Below are 14,923 nucleotides of genomic sequence, written 5' to 3'. Positions count from 1 at the left end.
GGTATTATGGTAAGTGAAATAAGCCAGGTGGAGATAGACAAATACCATATGATTTCACTTATCTGTGGAATCTAAACACAAAACAGCAAGAGACTCACAGACACCGAGAAGTAACTGGGTGGTTAGCATGGGGAGAGCCTTGGAGGGGGGGTGAAATAGGTGAATGGGATAAAGACGCAAGAAGTCCCAATCATGATAGAAATTAATCATGGGGATGAAAGCACAGCATAGAGAGTAGAGTCAATAGTTCTATAACGTCTTCCTGTATCGATAGATAGTAACTATATTAGTTGGGGTGAGGATTTAATAATGTAGATAACTGTCGAATTGCGACATTGTGCGCTTGAAACCAGTATTATATATCAACTACACTTCAATTAAAAAAAATTAAAAAAAGAAAATTTTGGAATTTCTTTTTGGAATGAACCTGCTTTCCTCAGTGCTTCACCAGAATACAAATGTTTATACAGGGAAAACTACTTTCTCTTAAAAATATTGCACTCACTTAGGGCCTAGCTGACAAAGCGTGTAAGATATTTCCTCCAGGCCAGTTCTCACCCAATTCTTATAAGTGCTGATTACATTAAGGAAATAAAGAATTGAATTGGAAAAAGACAAAGGAATTCAGTTCTTAAATCCCAGGAGACCTCTATTCCCGGGGTAGGGACTCAGGAGCTCTCTGAGAAGGATGTAGGTGTAGACAGTAAGTGCAGTGGTGACTCAACACCCAACGGGAGAAGGCGGCTTGTCTAAACAACAAGGTGGGGGTGAGACCACGCAGGTCAAAGAAAACGTGGACCAGCTTGGAAAATGCCAAGCCTGCAGCCGAGGCCTCTGGCACTATGAGGCAGAAGAAACTGAGCTCTGCACCTCAAAGGGCAGCTTTTGTGGCATTCTGGCGGCTGGGGACCAGTTCTCTCCTGTGAGCGGCGGCAGCCCTTCCTTCCGCTCAGCTTGGTGGCCAGCAGTGACTTTCTCGACTTTCTCGTTTGCTGCCTGTCTCTTAAAACACTTCTCTTCGAAGAGATTGTGACCCTCTTCGGCCTCCTTTAACCTCCTCCCAGCTTTTTGACCTTCTGTTAAGCTCCTGCTGCCTTCCAAAAAATAAAAAAAGAAGCTAGTCAAAATAATCAAAGACCTCTAAAACCTCGGTAATGTCTAGTTCCCTAATTTGCACCAAAATGTCTTTTTCTGCCATGTAGCATTCTTTTAGAAATCAGAAGAAAAAAAACCCAGTTAACTCTTTTAGGCTTTGGAGAGTTGTAAAAGATGTTGAGAATGAAACATCACAGGTGGTCCCTTTCTAAAACAATGGGACACCCCAACAATCTTTCCCATTAAATTGTGATAAAGTCAAAATTTCAAAGACTAACGGCAGATTCGCCCATTATTTTGATGGGGAGGGGGAACAGTGATTGCTGCCAGAGAGCTAAAGAGTATGACATTATATTTGTACAAGTGTCTTATTTCCAAAGCCAAACAATCTGGCTGGCAAACAAATTTGGGGTTTCAAGGGATCCTGGGGGAGGTGGCTGCAGGCTGGTAACTGGTGCCCCAAGACCAGGGAAGCTGAGCTAAGCCAGGCATCTCCTGTTTCCAGGGGCCTCATTTCTCTGCAAGCGCTGGCCAAAGGTCAGGAAGCCCCCTAATTTTTAACCTCAGTGGTGACAGAACATGCCTGGAAGCTGGACACTGAATGAAGAAAGGAATTCTCTCTGAGCCCATAGCCAGGGTTGTGGGAGGCTTTAAAGGCTCAACGCTCACTGCCTGCCTGAGGCTCCTGCCCAAGTGGGCTGGTCCCCAACCTGCCCCCCTACATCCACCCCCCTACCCCTGCCGGCTATCAGGGAGGCAGGGCTGCAAGCGTCCTGCTGGGGTGGGCAAGGTGGCTAGCTGGGCAGGCCCAGGGAACACGCTGGCTGTAATCCTGAAGGCTCTGGGGACAAGGGTGCCCTCAGCACTGGGGGGTGTACAGAGGGTGCACGGAGCAGGCGGGCACGGGGCAGGGAAGTGCAGCCTCTTCTACAGAGGCTGCAGCCAGGCAGAAAATTATTGGTCATTTGATAAGTAAGAAACCAAATTTACTGCTTTTTAACAAGTAGTTTAAGAGCTTCCATATTCAAAATTTTTAGATTATACAAAAACAGAATATATGAAAGTCAGGGACAACTTAGAATGGGAAAATACTAACAGCATATACGGATGGAAGCTAGAACCATTAATCCCTGTTACTCTATAAGGAACTGTCAGATGATGAAAGGGTGCAATTTTAGGCATCCAGGAAAATTTCTACTTCGTTGGGCCCGTCTAGCCCATCGTCACCTGCAGGATTAGCCCTGTCCCCACTCCCAGGACCAGGTAGACATTCAGGAACAGTTAACTGGGTGTTAGTCACTTCCATTTTTAGGTTGAGATTTCTGCAAGGATTTTAAAAATGTGTAAGAATCTTTGGGCAGGACCCCGTGAAACAGTGTTTGACATCAAAACGGCTAATGAGGGAGTTTTATAACCAGGCCTGTGGAAGTAAAATGCTTCACTCATGTTGGCTGGCAGTCCTAAGGCTTTTAAACGCAACTTAAGGGAACTCCTTACATCTCAATATTACTTTTCTTCAAGGAGTTCAAATTATTTTATATGTTTCTTTTCAAAATTCTGTGATGCAGAGCCAGGTATTAACTGCTGTTTGATACACTGTGGAACTTGCATTTATCAAAGCCGTGGAGGGATTATTATCATGGTTTTGGATAGGAGGACCAAAAGCGATTATTCTCTTTCCTCTACAGCCTTACCTGGGCAGCTACAAATACTCTATGAATATTCATTCTTACTTGCTGACATAAGTCCTTATAAGGAAGCTTTTCTTTCAGTTTTCAGATGAATGGCCTGAGACTGGTTTACTGCTTCCCAGAACCACTGCAACGCAGCTGCTGACAGGGAATCAGTTCAGATCGGATCTTTAAACTACAGAATCTCTTCCTGTGTCGGAAACGTTGTGACTCTTGATATTCAGCCTGCAGGCTGGCAGAACAAATGGCTTCCGTGGTGGAAAGGCCAATGTCAAACAACAAATAATGCAGGCCTGTTCGCCTAGGCAGGCATGAGTTTGAGATTAGTACAGCAGACTAAAGGTGAGTCGGCAGCTGTGTCCTAAGATTTTAAAGAAATTTTGAGCTGATGGAATTTGACAAAAAAAAAAAAAAAAAAAGGGTAAGTATTAATCAGGATGGAAACTAATCTCTTTAGGGCAAGTCATTATTTTCTGTTCTGTAAGACAACAAAACATCCGATAATGACTACTGAACATATTGATAAGGAAAAATTCTGAGATGTCCTAAAATTAAGAGACATATGGGCTGGAGAATGGGGGAGAGAGACAAGGAAAGGTCATCCGTCAACAGCCACAGGGCCGTAGCCAACCAGAAACTCCACATTCCTAACTGAAGTCACTTCAGCAGTTATCTGGACAGTCCCCAGAAGCAGGGCTTCTCTCTTGCCTGTGACCAGTGTCTGACCATCGCCCGCCAATCCACGGGCCTTCTCCATGGGCCAACCACCTATCCCAGGGCTCTCCCAGCCTCATCTTAGCCCGCCTTCCTTATCTGCAGCCCGTGTAAATTTAGAGAACTTTCTTTCCTTAAGTCCTCTCATCGGTGTGCCCTGTTTCTTGAGTCCAGAGGACAAGCTGTTTCTGTGAACTGGCCTTGCTGCTGGGGAAGCAGAAACTGCCTGTCCCAGGACTCAGTTTTTTGGCTAGCAGCTGTAAAAACTCAATAAACCCGTTTATTTTAGAGATCTCTGTCTCTAGAGTTTTTGACTTGCCAACATAAAATAACTCAGCCATGCCCTTCCCCCCCAAAGAGAAACAAGAAAACAAACAAACAAAAACCATATTATACATACAGGCACATCTGCTTTAAATAAACCCAACCTGAAAATCTGGGTTTCTGAACATGGAAAATTAGGGCATGACTACATTTCAAAGGATTCATTTACTTCACAAAAGGAGGTGGGTATTTTCTCCAAGCTGAAGAAATCGGTGGACTTGGTCTGGAACCTACACTCTATTACTTTATGTATGTCTGGAAAAGCCCAGTGGTTGCCTCAGTTTCCCATCATCCCAGCTAGTAGCAGAGCTGCTGAGAGAGAGGTTAAGCCAACATGCAAAAGATAGGATATGGCTTTTAAAGCAGAATTTGGGTCACAAAACTTTGTTCACATTTATTCATAATCTGTTCTAGCAAGAGGGGATAAACTAGTGTGCATACTTTAATTTACACTGTGTTGTGTCTTACGTTTTTTACCCTGGTAAATATACCGGTGCTACTGGATTTGACTTTTTCTGGTTACTCTCTGACCCAGCCGACGAAATGATGGTGACGTTCCTGTGGCTTCTCCAGCCATTCACTCCCCTGACACAGAGCAGAATCTGCTTCTGGTGTTCCTAAACAAGGCCATGTTTTATAGGGAATATTTCAAATTATTACTGACTCAGGCAACACTATCCGAACCTTTCTAAGAACACCACGGACATTTTATGGAGCCCACTTTAAGGGAAATGGAGGTAGCTAAAGAGCAACTTTAAACTCCATCCTCCTGGAAAAACACGCAATTCAGGTCAAAGCAATGGTGGGGCTGGAGGTAAGGGGTGGGGTGGTGGTTCTGAAGGTGGAATGTTTCCAAATTGCTCAGAAGATTGCAGAGGTGTGGACCTCACAGTATAATGTAATTTTCTCTCTTTCCTGGTCTGACTTAATTTGAATGATACGATACCTCAACAGCTGTTAAGGAGAAAACATCTTTGATTTCTGGTCATCTATGCAAGTATTGTCTAAAATAATGCATTTTTGTGAGGGTTAAAAATAATAAATTCATGTCCATAATCAGTGTTTTCTGTGTGGGTTTTATAAGCTGCTTTATTAACTAATTGGTTAAATGAATTCATGTATTAAATAAAATCGACAAGCCTTTATTGTGACTCCATCACCTATATCCAGATTTAAAAAATCAACTACCACTCCCCTTATGGTAAGTGGATGGTAGAGAACTGATAAACAAACATATCTGCATATAACCTGCTTTCTATTGGAGAGGAGTGAGTAGCATTCACATTCAAAGAAGCATAATTTCTTTCAATTTCTAGCACTCTCTGAGCATGGTTAAAAAGCTGCTGTGGTTCACACCGAGCTCTAAAAGGACAATTTATAAAGATGGGGATATAAGAAATCCCCATGAAAACAGGTCTGGTCAAACACAGGCATAAAAATCGGTAGATACTCGCTACTGCTATTGACTCAAATGCTATACGTACTTGTGCTCACACGCACAAGCAGGTGCCTTCGCAGTGAGGGTTCACCGTGGTCTTTTTGGTTGGAAGACGGCTTGGGCATCACAAAGCTATCACCTTCCTGTTGTTTTGTCTTTCTACAGCAACCTCTGGACAGTGAGAGATCTCTTTCTCCACATACTATAAAAAGCTTTAACTTACTCCATTCAAGTAAAATTGGGGGCATGTTATTACAGGCGAGACATGGCATCTTGAAACTTATTAGAAGGTATGTGTACAGCATTCATTTTTAAATGGCTCCTTAAAGTCATTTACTCACAAAAGTACGAACTGAAAACATGAAATATGTTAGGACCCCTCAGAAAAAAGCCATGAGGGCTCCCCAGCTGGTGAAGGATTTTTCTTTGCCCGTGTGGGCACATAACATAGGATTTACTTCCTTGTGCTTACGTTAAAAAAAAAACCAGGACTTCTATTCTTACTTTCTAAGAACTACGACCGCATGTTTATGGGAATCACAGTTCCCCACCTCGCATGCAGCTCAGGTAGGCACTTGCTCAGTCGGGAAAATGAATGGAATTTGCTCATTTGAATCACTATGGTGAAGAATTGTTTCAAAGCAGATCAAAGTTCTCATAATGTTTTTTGCATTATTGAAAAATTAACAGAGTGCGTGTGAGACTGCTTATTGTGACCAGTTAACACAACTCTATCCATAATCAACCATGAGAAACAACTCGGTGTTACTGGTGTACAACGGAGGTCCTAGCTATGAGTTCTTACAAAGTTGAACATGCCAGGAGGTGGCACAGTGGTGTGCCCAGCTGCCTTCCAAAAAAGGTGAATATGCCACGGACAGGTCAGCTCCCTGGGGAGAATGGGCAACACGCTCCGTGTGCCGCTGTGTGACTGGGCAGTGGCTATTATCGCTCACACAATATGTGTACCACCTGGCAGCTGGAAGTCCTTATTTTTCATGACTTAAGCAGTTTGAGGTTATCCTCTGATGCACCAGTTAATGGCATTTTGGGGGCAATTCTCAAATTTCTGCTCTACACAATCACAGAAACACACATTAAAAAGGTCCCTGTATATTGCAGGTGTCTACTTCATGTAGTTTGTTTTAGTAGCCGGAAAATGATTAGATAGAATTTGTGATTATAAATTGGTAACTGAACACACCAGTGAAGTACGAATTTGATTCATCCTGTTAGTTTCCAAATCTGTTAATTCCTCTAACTGCCTCTTTACTTGGGACAGCCAAATCATTTGCTGAACTCTCCCATAGTGATCACTTTAGAACTGCAATGACAAATATCACAATACCCTCCCAATGAGGCAATGATTAGTCAATAAGATGAATTAACAGAACTTGCAAATTTCAACATTTTGCTTTAAAAAACTCCTTACAGATTTTTGTAGTGACTCTCAACTCATTATATGCCCATGTCTCTCACTTGCCAGGACCAACCTCTTCCTCCCAGCAGATTTCTAACTGCTGTCCTTCACCTTTAAGTCCACCAAATCTGCCAATCATATTTCCAGAAACCCCCTGCATTTTTCCTGTTTCTCCCTTGCCGAAACATCTTCTGTGACTCAGTTATCAAATCTTTAACTTGCATTCTAGCTCTCCCTTTCCTCCCTGAGGTGGAGGGGTGAGGCCAGACCACCTATGCAAAGGCACAAGTGGACTGAGTTTTGAGGGTGTGTTAAGGGTTAACACAAGCCAAGACAAGGGAGGGACGCGTGAGGATGGTAGGGGGAGGAATATGGAGCAAGATAAAGTGCATGCGTTACTTAGGTGGGGGCGGGGGTAGTGGTGACAGGAAGGAGTTTGAGAAGTTGCAGGCAGCAGATCACAGAGACTATGGAATGCCATGTTGCATGAGGCTTTTACTCCTGCAGATAAGAGCAAGAAACCAAAGGAATTTAAATTGGGAAATGATGCGATGAGGTCTCAGAAAGTTAACTCTAGCAGCTAGAGGAGAATGGACAAGAGTAAGGCCATATTAAAGAAGGAAGAAGTGGTCTCATATTCCAGGTAAACCGCCCACCTCCTTGACACAAAGAATCCCACATCTCTCACTACCGCTTCTAGCGCAATCCGCATCAGCATCTGACAAGTTAATTGTTGATTAGTCATCTCCCCTTGTACGTTCAAAATATCTGAGTTACACACGTGCGTTTGCACTTAATCCTTCAGGCAGGCGTCCATCCCATGTGCCAAACTGGGCAGATGGTGTCACATGTGGGCTGTGGCCTTGGAGCGGACGGAGGCACTCGAATATTTTCTGACATTCTCTGTCCTTGTGCGAATACAGAGAGGAAGAAAAATTTCTTTCCTCCATGTAGGCACACTCTTTCTTCGAAGTGATCAGAGAAGCTGACCACATTCATTTTGGCAATGTTGATGCTACATCTGGATAATATATATTTACTGTCATTCTCTTATGTGTACGGCTTGTGTATTTATCTGGAATATTTTGGTGGTCTACAAAGAATTCCTATTATCTGTCAAGAAAAGTTCCCATTTCTTTTCCTCCTTCAAAGAAAAAAGGTAATCCAGATACAATCTATGTGATCCCCCATATGTCCAGCCCATGGACACATTAGATATCAGATTTAGTGGCAATAATTTATTAAGCTTCTAATAAGCAACATCTTCTGCAAGTCAAGGGATGGCAGAACGTTGATTACGATGCTTTGACCAATCAATATTGTTAAGCCTAAATCTGATTATGCCAAGAAGATAAATACGGGGATTGCTCTCATGGCAAGGGAAATTTGTGTTTTCAAATGCTCAAAGTCTTTTTCCCTGATTGCATTATCTAAATCTACATTCTGGGAACCATAGCTCACCTTAAGCACTTTACTTAGGAACATAACTTCTTATGTCCAATATCAAATCACTATTAATGGTATTGCACACAAGATTCAAAACATTTTTTAATATTTCTATTGGAAAAGGACCTGAAATTCTGCTTATTCTTAAACTAGTAAGTCAGAGGAATGAGATAGCTCACTCTAATGCAAAGATGAAGTTTTCTTCTAATTTTGTCTATTCCCACTTGCAGCACTGCCTTTTTTTTACTGCTTACTCCTTCAGGAGTAGTATGGTACTTATGTCTTCATACATTTGTGTACATGCACAAAATAGCTAGACAGTTATATAAAACAGGCTGACATTTATTTCAGAATTGTATCATTTTAAATTCTTCAATGCCATCTGAGATGGAACCAAATGATCTTATTATAGGCCATGTTAGTCAAGTCTGATTTATAAGTTCTAGAGTTTTTAGCAACATATTTGCTATTATATTTCACTTCTCTCATCGGTAGGTTGCCAATAATAAGCTTGTTCTCTCAGAAAAGGTGAAAAAAAAAAAAACACCCCAGAGCTTTTATTTTTATTGATCAGACCAGAAATTCAATTTTAGGGTAGAATTAATGTTAACTATATCTGAAGATAAAGTAATGCAAATATTCATAGCCTTATTTTAATACACGAGAAAACAATTTTAAGCTGACAGCCAAAGCAACATTTGAGAAGAATGAGCCAGAGTGAACCACAAATAGCTAGAGTGTCTAATTCAAGTGAGCTCCCCTGTTTCCGTGCTTGGAACTCCGCGAGGAGGGCTATCACGGCGCAGACTGCAAAAATGTATAGTCTTCTCCTTGTGAAGGTGATTTGCCGCATCTCATCTGTGACACTCAGAGTAAGGAGACTGGTAAAGTCCCCTTGATTCGGAAGCATCTTGCCACACTCTGACTCAAGACCTTAGCCATAACATGATGTGTTCTCACCATGTCTAGGGGTGTGGAATTTATTTTTTATTATCACCACTCTGCTAACATTGTTTCCTTTACCAATTATAATCAGAAGAATTGCTTAAAAAAAACCACAACTACACACTGTTTTTGGTACTAACGACAACTGATCTGCTAGACACTGAAAAAAGAAGTGGCTGTACTGACATTACCCTCTGAGCAGCATGGCCATGTCCTTACCACCCCACCACCAAACTCTTTTTTTCTCCCTCTCCTGATCCCTCCTGCATTCCAGATGGCTAGTCACCTCGCTCCCAGAAATGCTTCATTCCTGGAATTCCTTTTTTGGCAAACAAATAATTCCAACAGGATTTAAACAATATCTAACAACACCCCTCTCTCCCAGTAACACCTATTCTTTCCCATTATTTGCTAACTTAACCGATGTTCAGTTCTTTCATCTGAATTCCCTCAGATCACAGATACTCAAAACATCTCCATTTAAGTAAATGAACGCCTCAAGTTTTTATGATAGATTTCCAAAGAAGCTGCAAATTTTCATTAGTATATTGTTCATATCGTTCATTGTGTTTTGTAAGTATTACATAGAACCATTTAGAACATTGTTTTTTTTCCTACACAGGCATAGGGAAAGTCTATGAAATAAGTAAAGTAGAGGCACTTTAAAAGTAAGTGTAATAAATAGGATATGGACACTTGAAATGTTTCCTTTTGTTGATACTTGCAACTCTTAAATGTCTTCTTTGTGATGTTTATAAAAGAATTCTTAAAATTCCCTGCAACACAGACACATTTGACAATGCTGCTATACACCTCTGACCCCCTGTTCCCTTCCACCCTGCTGCCCCCCAGCCCCGCCAACTTTAAAGCGTTCAGCAGTTTAAAATAACAACAAAGGTTAGAGTGATTTACAGTGAAAAGCACCCACCTATACTAAGGCATTAAAGACCCTTGCAGGGTCTTTATCAACAAATCAGCCACATTTATTACATCTCTGTTTTCAGCAGGTTATCTGTAGCCTCAATCTTACAGGTATGTCAACAATTCAGAATACCCCCAGGGATCTGGAGCTAACAGCAGTTAACACCAGGGTCCTTTCTTCCCAGATTCTTGTGTTGATAGAGGACTCTTTCCAGACCAGCATTATTTCAACAACTGCTTGTCTGTTTCAACTTTAGAGACATGATAGTAATAGGGAAATAATAAAAACAATACTCCCAACCATCCCCAATGCTCAGGCCTTTGCAAAGCCCTTTAATTTAACACCTTACACAAACCACCCCTGGTAATTGTTCCCTGGCATGTAAATGTTAAATTCCTTTGAAGCCGATTTCCTTTTTGAGTCTCAGAAAGCTGAGGCTTCAGAGTAAGTAGGTGTTGTGTGCTGCCTTATCTCCTGCCTGACTTGCGCTTTTGTGTGGGCTGCTGAGTGTATTTCAGCTTTGCTGGGAGGTTTCTGTGTCATCAAAATATTTCAGACACTTCGTCCCTTACTTGGAAGGGCCACTCAAGTAGGGCAGGAGCATGAGGGTGGTGCCAGTTCTGTGACCTGCGAAATATTCCTCCTGCCCCCTCTGACAATGCTCCTCCTCCAGCCACTGCCCTGTGCCTGATCCCACTGAATTTTTGAGATGTAAAATCCCAAAGGAGCTTTTCAAAATTCCCTTCAGCTAGTAGTTTCATACTTCTAAACTCCATAATGCATTAGCTGCTCTTTTGGGTAGCTGACCATTTTTTCATCTGATAGCGCATTTTTTTAAAGGCAGGTCCTTTTTCAGACTTTAAACTCCTTGCTTTAAAGATCACAGAGTCTATGTTAAAGTTAGCAACTACACAGTGCCCGGTATGAAGAACAGGCTCATTTGCTAGTTCTTGAGTTCACCTAGCAACATGAATTCACCCTGCTGACAGCACAGACCACCTGTAGGTTTGGGACTGAGTAGCCAATAAATGTTGAGACACAGTTTTGATTTGTGAAGTGGACCCTCATGTCTATCTCACATAACCATTTTAAGGATATAATGAAATGCAAACATGAAGATTCTAGAACAGGGTTAGGCACACAGTAGATGCTCAGCAATGCCTCATTTACTGAGTAGTTGATGTCTGGTTGCTCTTCCTGGTTAGCCGTTCTCAGCGGGTAAGAAAGAATATTTCACGTGCCTTCCTTGTGTCCTCCAAGTAGAAGACACTAGTTTGGTTTCAACTTTGCGCTGGGCCTGCACAAACTGAAGGGGTGCCAGGTCCCCATTGGTCAAAAATTCACCTAGTTGTCCTGGAGTCCTTAATCAGACTCCTAAATGTAAATTTAAGTTATTTTTTTCCACTTACTGTGGCTGTTCTGGGCTATCTAGACCTCCCCACTCTCTCAGAACTGCCTCAGTTTTATTAGGAGGATCATGGAAGGGAGCCATAGAGAGGCTTAGGGTCTAATAAAAATCCCACTTTGTATTAATAACCAAAAAGCTTAACAATACACCTGATGAGTGGTTTAAAGATGCAGGCTTGGGAGTTTAAATACCAGTTCTGCCATTTCCCATCTATGTGGATGTAAGCATTACTTCACAACTTCGTTTCCTCGACTGTAAATGGAAACTAAAATGCCTGCCTCAAATTTTTGGGGCGCAAACCTAATATAATAAATGCAACCACATAATTCGGTTATTGGCACACAGTAGGCACTCAATTTCATTAACTAATCACTAAACATCTTTTCTTTACTTCTCAAGTATGTAAACATTGCCTGCCTGATCCTTTATGATCATTTTACACAAATTGAAGATAACAGAGCCTCCCAGGGGCTGCTGTTTTAAACCTCTGGTCTGGGCTGCAAGCATTTTTCTTTTTCCTAAGGGGTTCTATCTGCACTTGCCATTGGCCAAGTTATTTCCTAGAGAAACAGTTCGATGTTGCAGAAAACAAACCGATATGCCAACTCAATTAATGGTTCAATTCTTCCCTCTTTTTTCTATAATAAGCCTTTTATACTGAAAAAAATTAATTAACTAATAGAAGGGTTACACTTTATCACCTGACTTAGCAAGGGAAAAAATGACATCATGTTCTCTAATTTTCACCACCAGTTTGCGGTCAGTTTCCCTTTGCACCTCCCCTATCAATTACTAATACACTGTTTTATTTTTTAAAACGCCTTTCACCTCTAGGTTCAATTGTTTTGAGAGATCAGGGCTGCGCCCACAGAGCGGCGGCGGGGTGCAGCCCGGCAGGCGGAGCTGCTGCTGACCGGGCCAAAGTCCTCTTCCCCCTCGGGGAGGGGGTGCGGTTGCTCCCTGGCCCTAAGCCTCCTACCCAATATTTTCACTTCCTAGATCAACCCCATTCGCCCTGAAGCACCTGGGCGAGGCACCACAATCCCAATTTATAGGTTGTAGGAGCGCCGGAACTTTCACGTTTTTTTTTCAAACTATTTACGAGGGTCATAGACCTTATTAAAAATCTAATAAGGCTAAGGGGCACTTTCTCCCGGAAAAATGACCACTCCAAGTTTCTGCATAGAATTTCAAGGTGTCTGTGGACTCCCGGAGCCTCCAGATTAGGTCCCCTGAATAGGTAGGGGTGGGAGGGGTAGGAGGTTAAGGAAGGGGTGAAAAGCTTGGGCTGATTCGTTTACATACATATGTGCATTTAACACACGCAGATGCACTTATGATGAAGCTGAGTAAGAGGCGATTTTAGAGGAGTGCTCTCCCCGGGAGAGCCCGTCGGAGCCTGCAGGCGCGACGGGCCGCACAAAGGGGCGGCGGGCAGCAGGTGGCGGAACACCAGGTCCCGCAGCCCCGGGGGCAGCAGGGCGCGGGGGCGGGGGCCGGCCTGGGGGCGGCGGGCAGCACTCACCGTTGCCCACGAAGCCGCGGCCCTTCCGGGCCAGGGTCTGCTCCACCTGCTCCTGGATGCGCAGGCTCTTGGCCGCCTGGCCGCCGCGGCCGCCGCTCCCCGCCAGCATCAGCTTGGCCTCGGAGGGCAGCGCCAGGCTGGAGCTGTCCAGCTGCCCCAGGATCTGCTGGCCCAGGACGGTCCGGATGTAGCCGCACTCGGCCGGGGCGCCGGGCGCGGCCATGGCCGGAGAGCTCGCCCTCGCCGCTCGCCTGCCGCGAGACCTGCGGCAGCTCCTGCCGCGGAGCCGGGGGCCCGGGTGCGAGCCCCGCCCCCTGGAGGCCCCGCCCCCTGGAGGCCCCGCCCCGCGCCGATGGGCGGCCCGAGCCGGGCGAGCGCGGCCCTGGCCTTCCCGGGACGGGGGCGCGGCTCGGGACCCCCGCGCGCGGAGCCCTGGAATCTGAGCCGCCGCCGGGGCGCCGTCCGCCCAGGCGCGCTCGTTGCCCGAGTCACCTGGGCGCTGCCGGCCCGGCTCCGCCCCCGCCCGCCCTCGGAGAGGAGGTGATTTCCGCTCGTGTGCGCAGCGGCCGCCCCCGGGCAGGTGCGCCCCGCGGGGCCGCTTGCGTGCTGGTGCCGGGCTTGCCCCTGGGCTCCTCGGCGGGTGGAACACCTGGCTAGTCCGGCCCTGCCAGGCAATTCGCAGCACTCGCGGTTTCCCTGGACCTGAGGGTCAGAAAGGGCAGTTTGGTTCGGCGGAAAAGGGAATGGGCCAAAAGATGACGTATGTGAAATAAAGACTTTTAAGAGAGTTTTCTTTTTTCTTCGTACAGCTTCAGGGCTTTGCACTTCTTGCACAGATGCAGTCCCAGAAACATATGTTCTTCCTCATGGAGGGCTTCTGTTGTCTCTTGCAAACACACAAATTGTACCCAGTGCAGTCTTGCTCGCCCACGCCCCCCTTACAAACACACCCCCACACACAAACTCCATTAAGAGGCGCTAGGGAAGAGCATATTTTTAATAGATGATACTTTTTAATAGCCTGGTTGACGTTGATGAAGTCTGCTTAGGATAGGCCTTGTAGGGAGCCCATGAAAGGGGCCGCTGATTTCCAGTCGCATCTTCCACAACTTGTATTTGACATGCTGTTCAGTATGTTTCACACCTAGTTGACTACTGAGAACTTGAGAGCTAAGCTCAGCAGAGAGGGTCCTTGACCTTGAAGTTTACAACCTAAGCCACTTGTCCTGAGTTTCCTCTTTGGACTGGAGAGACAGAAAGAAAAATTTCTATGCCTGGTTATCACATAAGATGCTCTTCTCTCTTGGGGATGTCTCTTCAGCTTGGGGATGTCTGTTCACTTGCTGTCACATCACTCATTTACTGCAAAATCCCACTTAGCTCTGGCCTGGCTGGAGAGGACAACTTCTCTCTTCCCCCGCTTCTACCCTGGTCTGTCTCTCCCCTTGCACACACACTCAGTGCAAAGGTACAGGAGCTTCCAGGGAGCAAGGAAGACAAGGGCCCCAAGGGCTGGACAACGGAATGGTGGGAGGTCTCCACCCTTCCTCAGCCTGCCACATGGCTAAGGCCTTGTGGAATGTAGGGCTTAAGTGAAACTGCGGGGGTGGTGGGTCTTGGAAGCAATTCCTCACATCTGGGCAAGACCAGTCTCGAGGTACCTTGTGAAGAGTTCAGTTATGTAGCAACCGTGATGTTGAGACCTAATTGAAAAGAGGGGTGAACCAGAGGGTAAGTGAGGGGGGATATTGTCAACAACAGACTCGGTTCTGTCCCCTCCTTCTTCCGCCTCCCCACTCCTGGCCTCTCTTGGCAGCTCCTGCCCCACAGGACCAGCTGGGCTGTCCCTTGTTGATTGTGCCTGGAGAGCCATAATTTAGGAGGTCAATTCTGCCTTCACCTAGACCCCTCACCAAGGGAGCAGAGAGTTTTTCTCCTACTTCATCCTTCTCGAATTGATTTTTTTTTCCTTTTTAAGTGTGATGTTATAATTGA

General features: G+C 44.8%; 1 protein-coding gene across 1 annotated transcript in view; it reads right to left on the bottom strand.

The window, feature by feature from the left end:
• Positions 1-13,241, bottom strand: part of PKP2 (plakophilin 2) — a 74,950-nt gene extending 61,709 nt beyond the window's left edge. The window contains exon 1 of the mRNA XM_037010134.2: positions 12,929-13,241. Within this exon, the coding sequence (XP_036866029.2) occupies positions 12,929-13,151 (223 nt within the window). The 5' untranslated portion in view covers positions 13,152-13,241. The remainder of the gene's footprint in view (positions 1-12,928) is intronic.
• Positions 13,242-14,923: the final 1,682 nt, after the last annotated feature.

This window comes from Manis javanica, chromosome 15, assembly GCF_040802235.1.
Source record: "Manis javanica isolate MJ-LG chromosome 15, MJ_LKY, whole genome shotgun sequence".
In the NCBI taxonomy this organism is placed as follows: Eukaryota; Metazoa; Chordata; class Mammalia; order Pholidota; family Manidae; genus Manis; species Manis javanica.
This window is presented reverse-complemented; position numbering and strand designations above follow the sequence as displayed.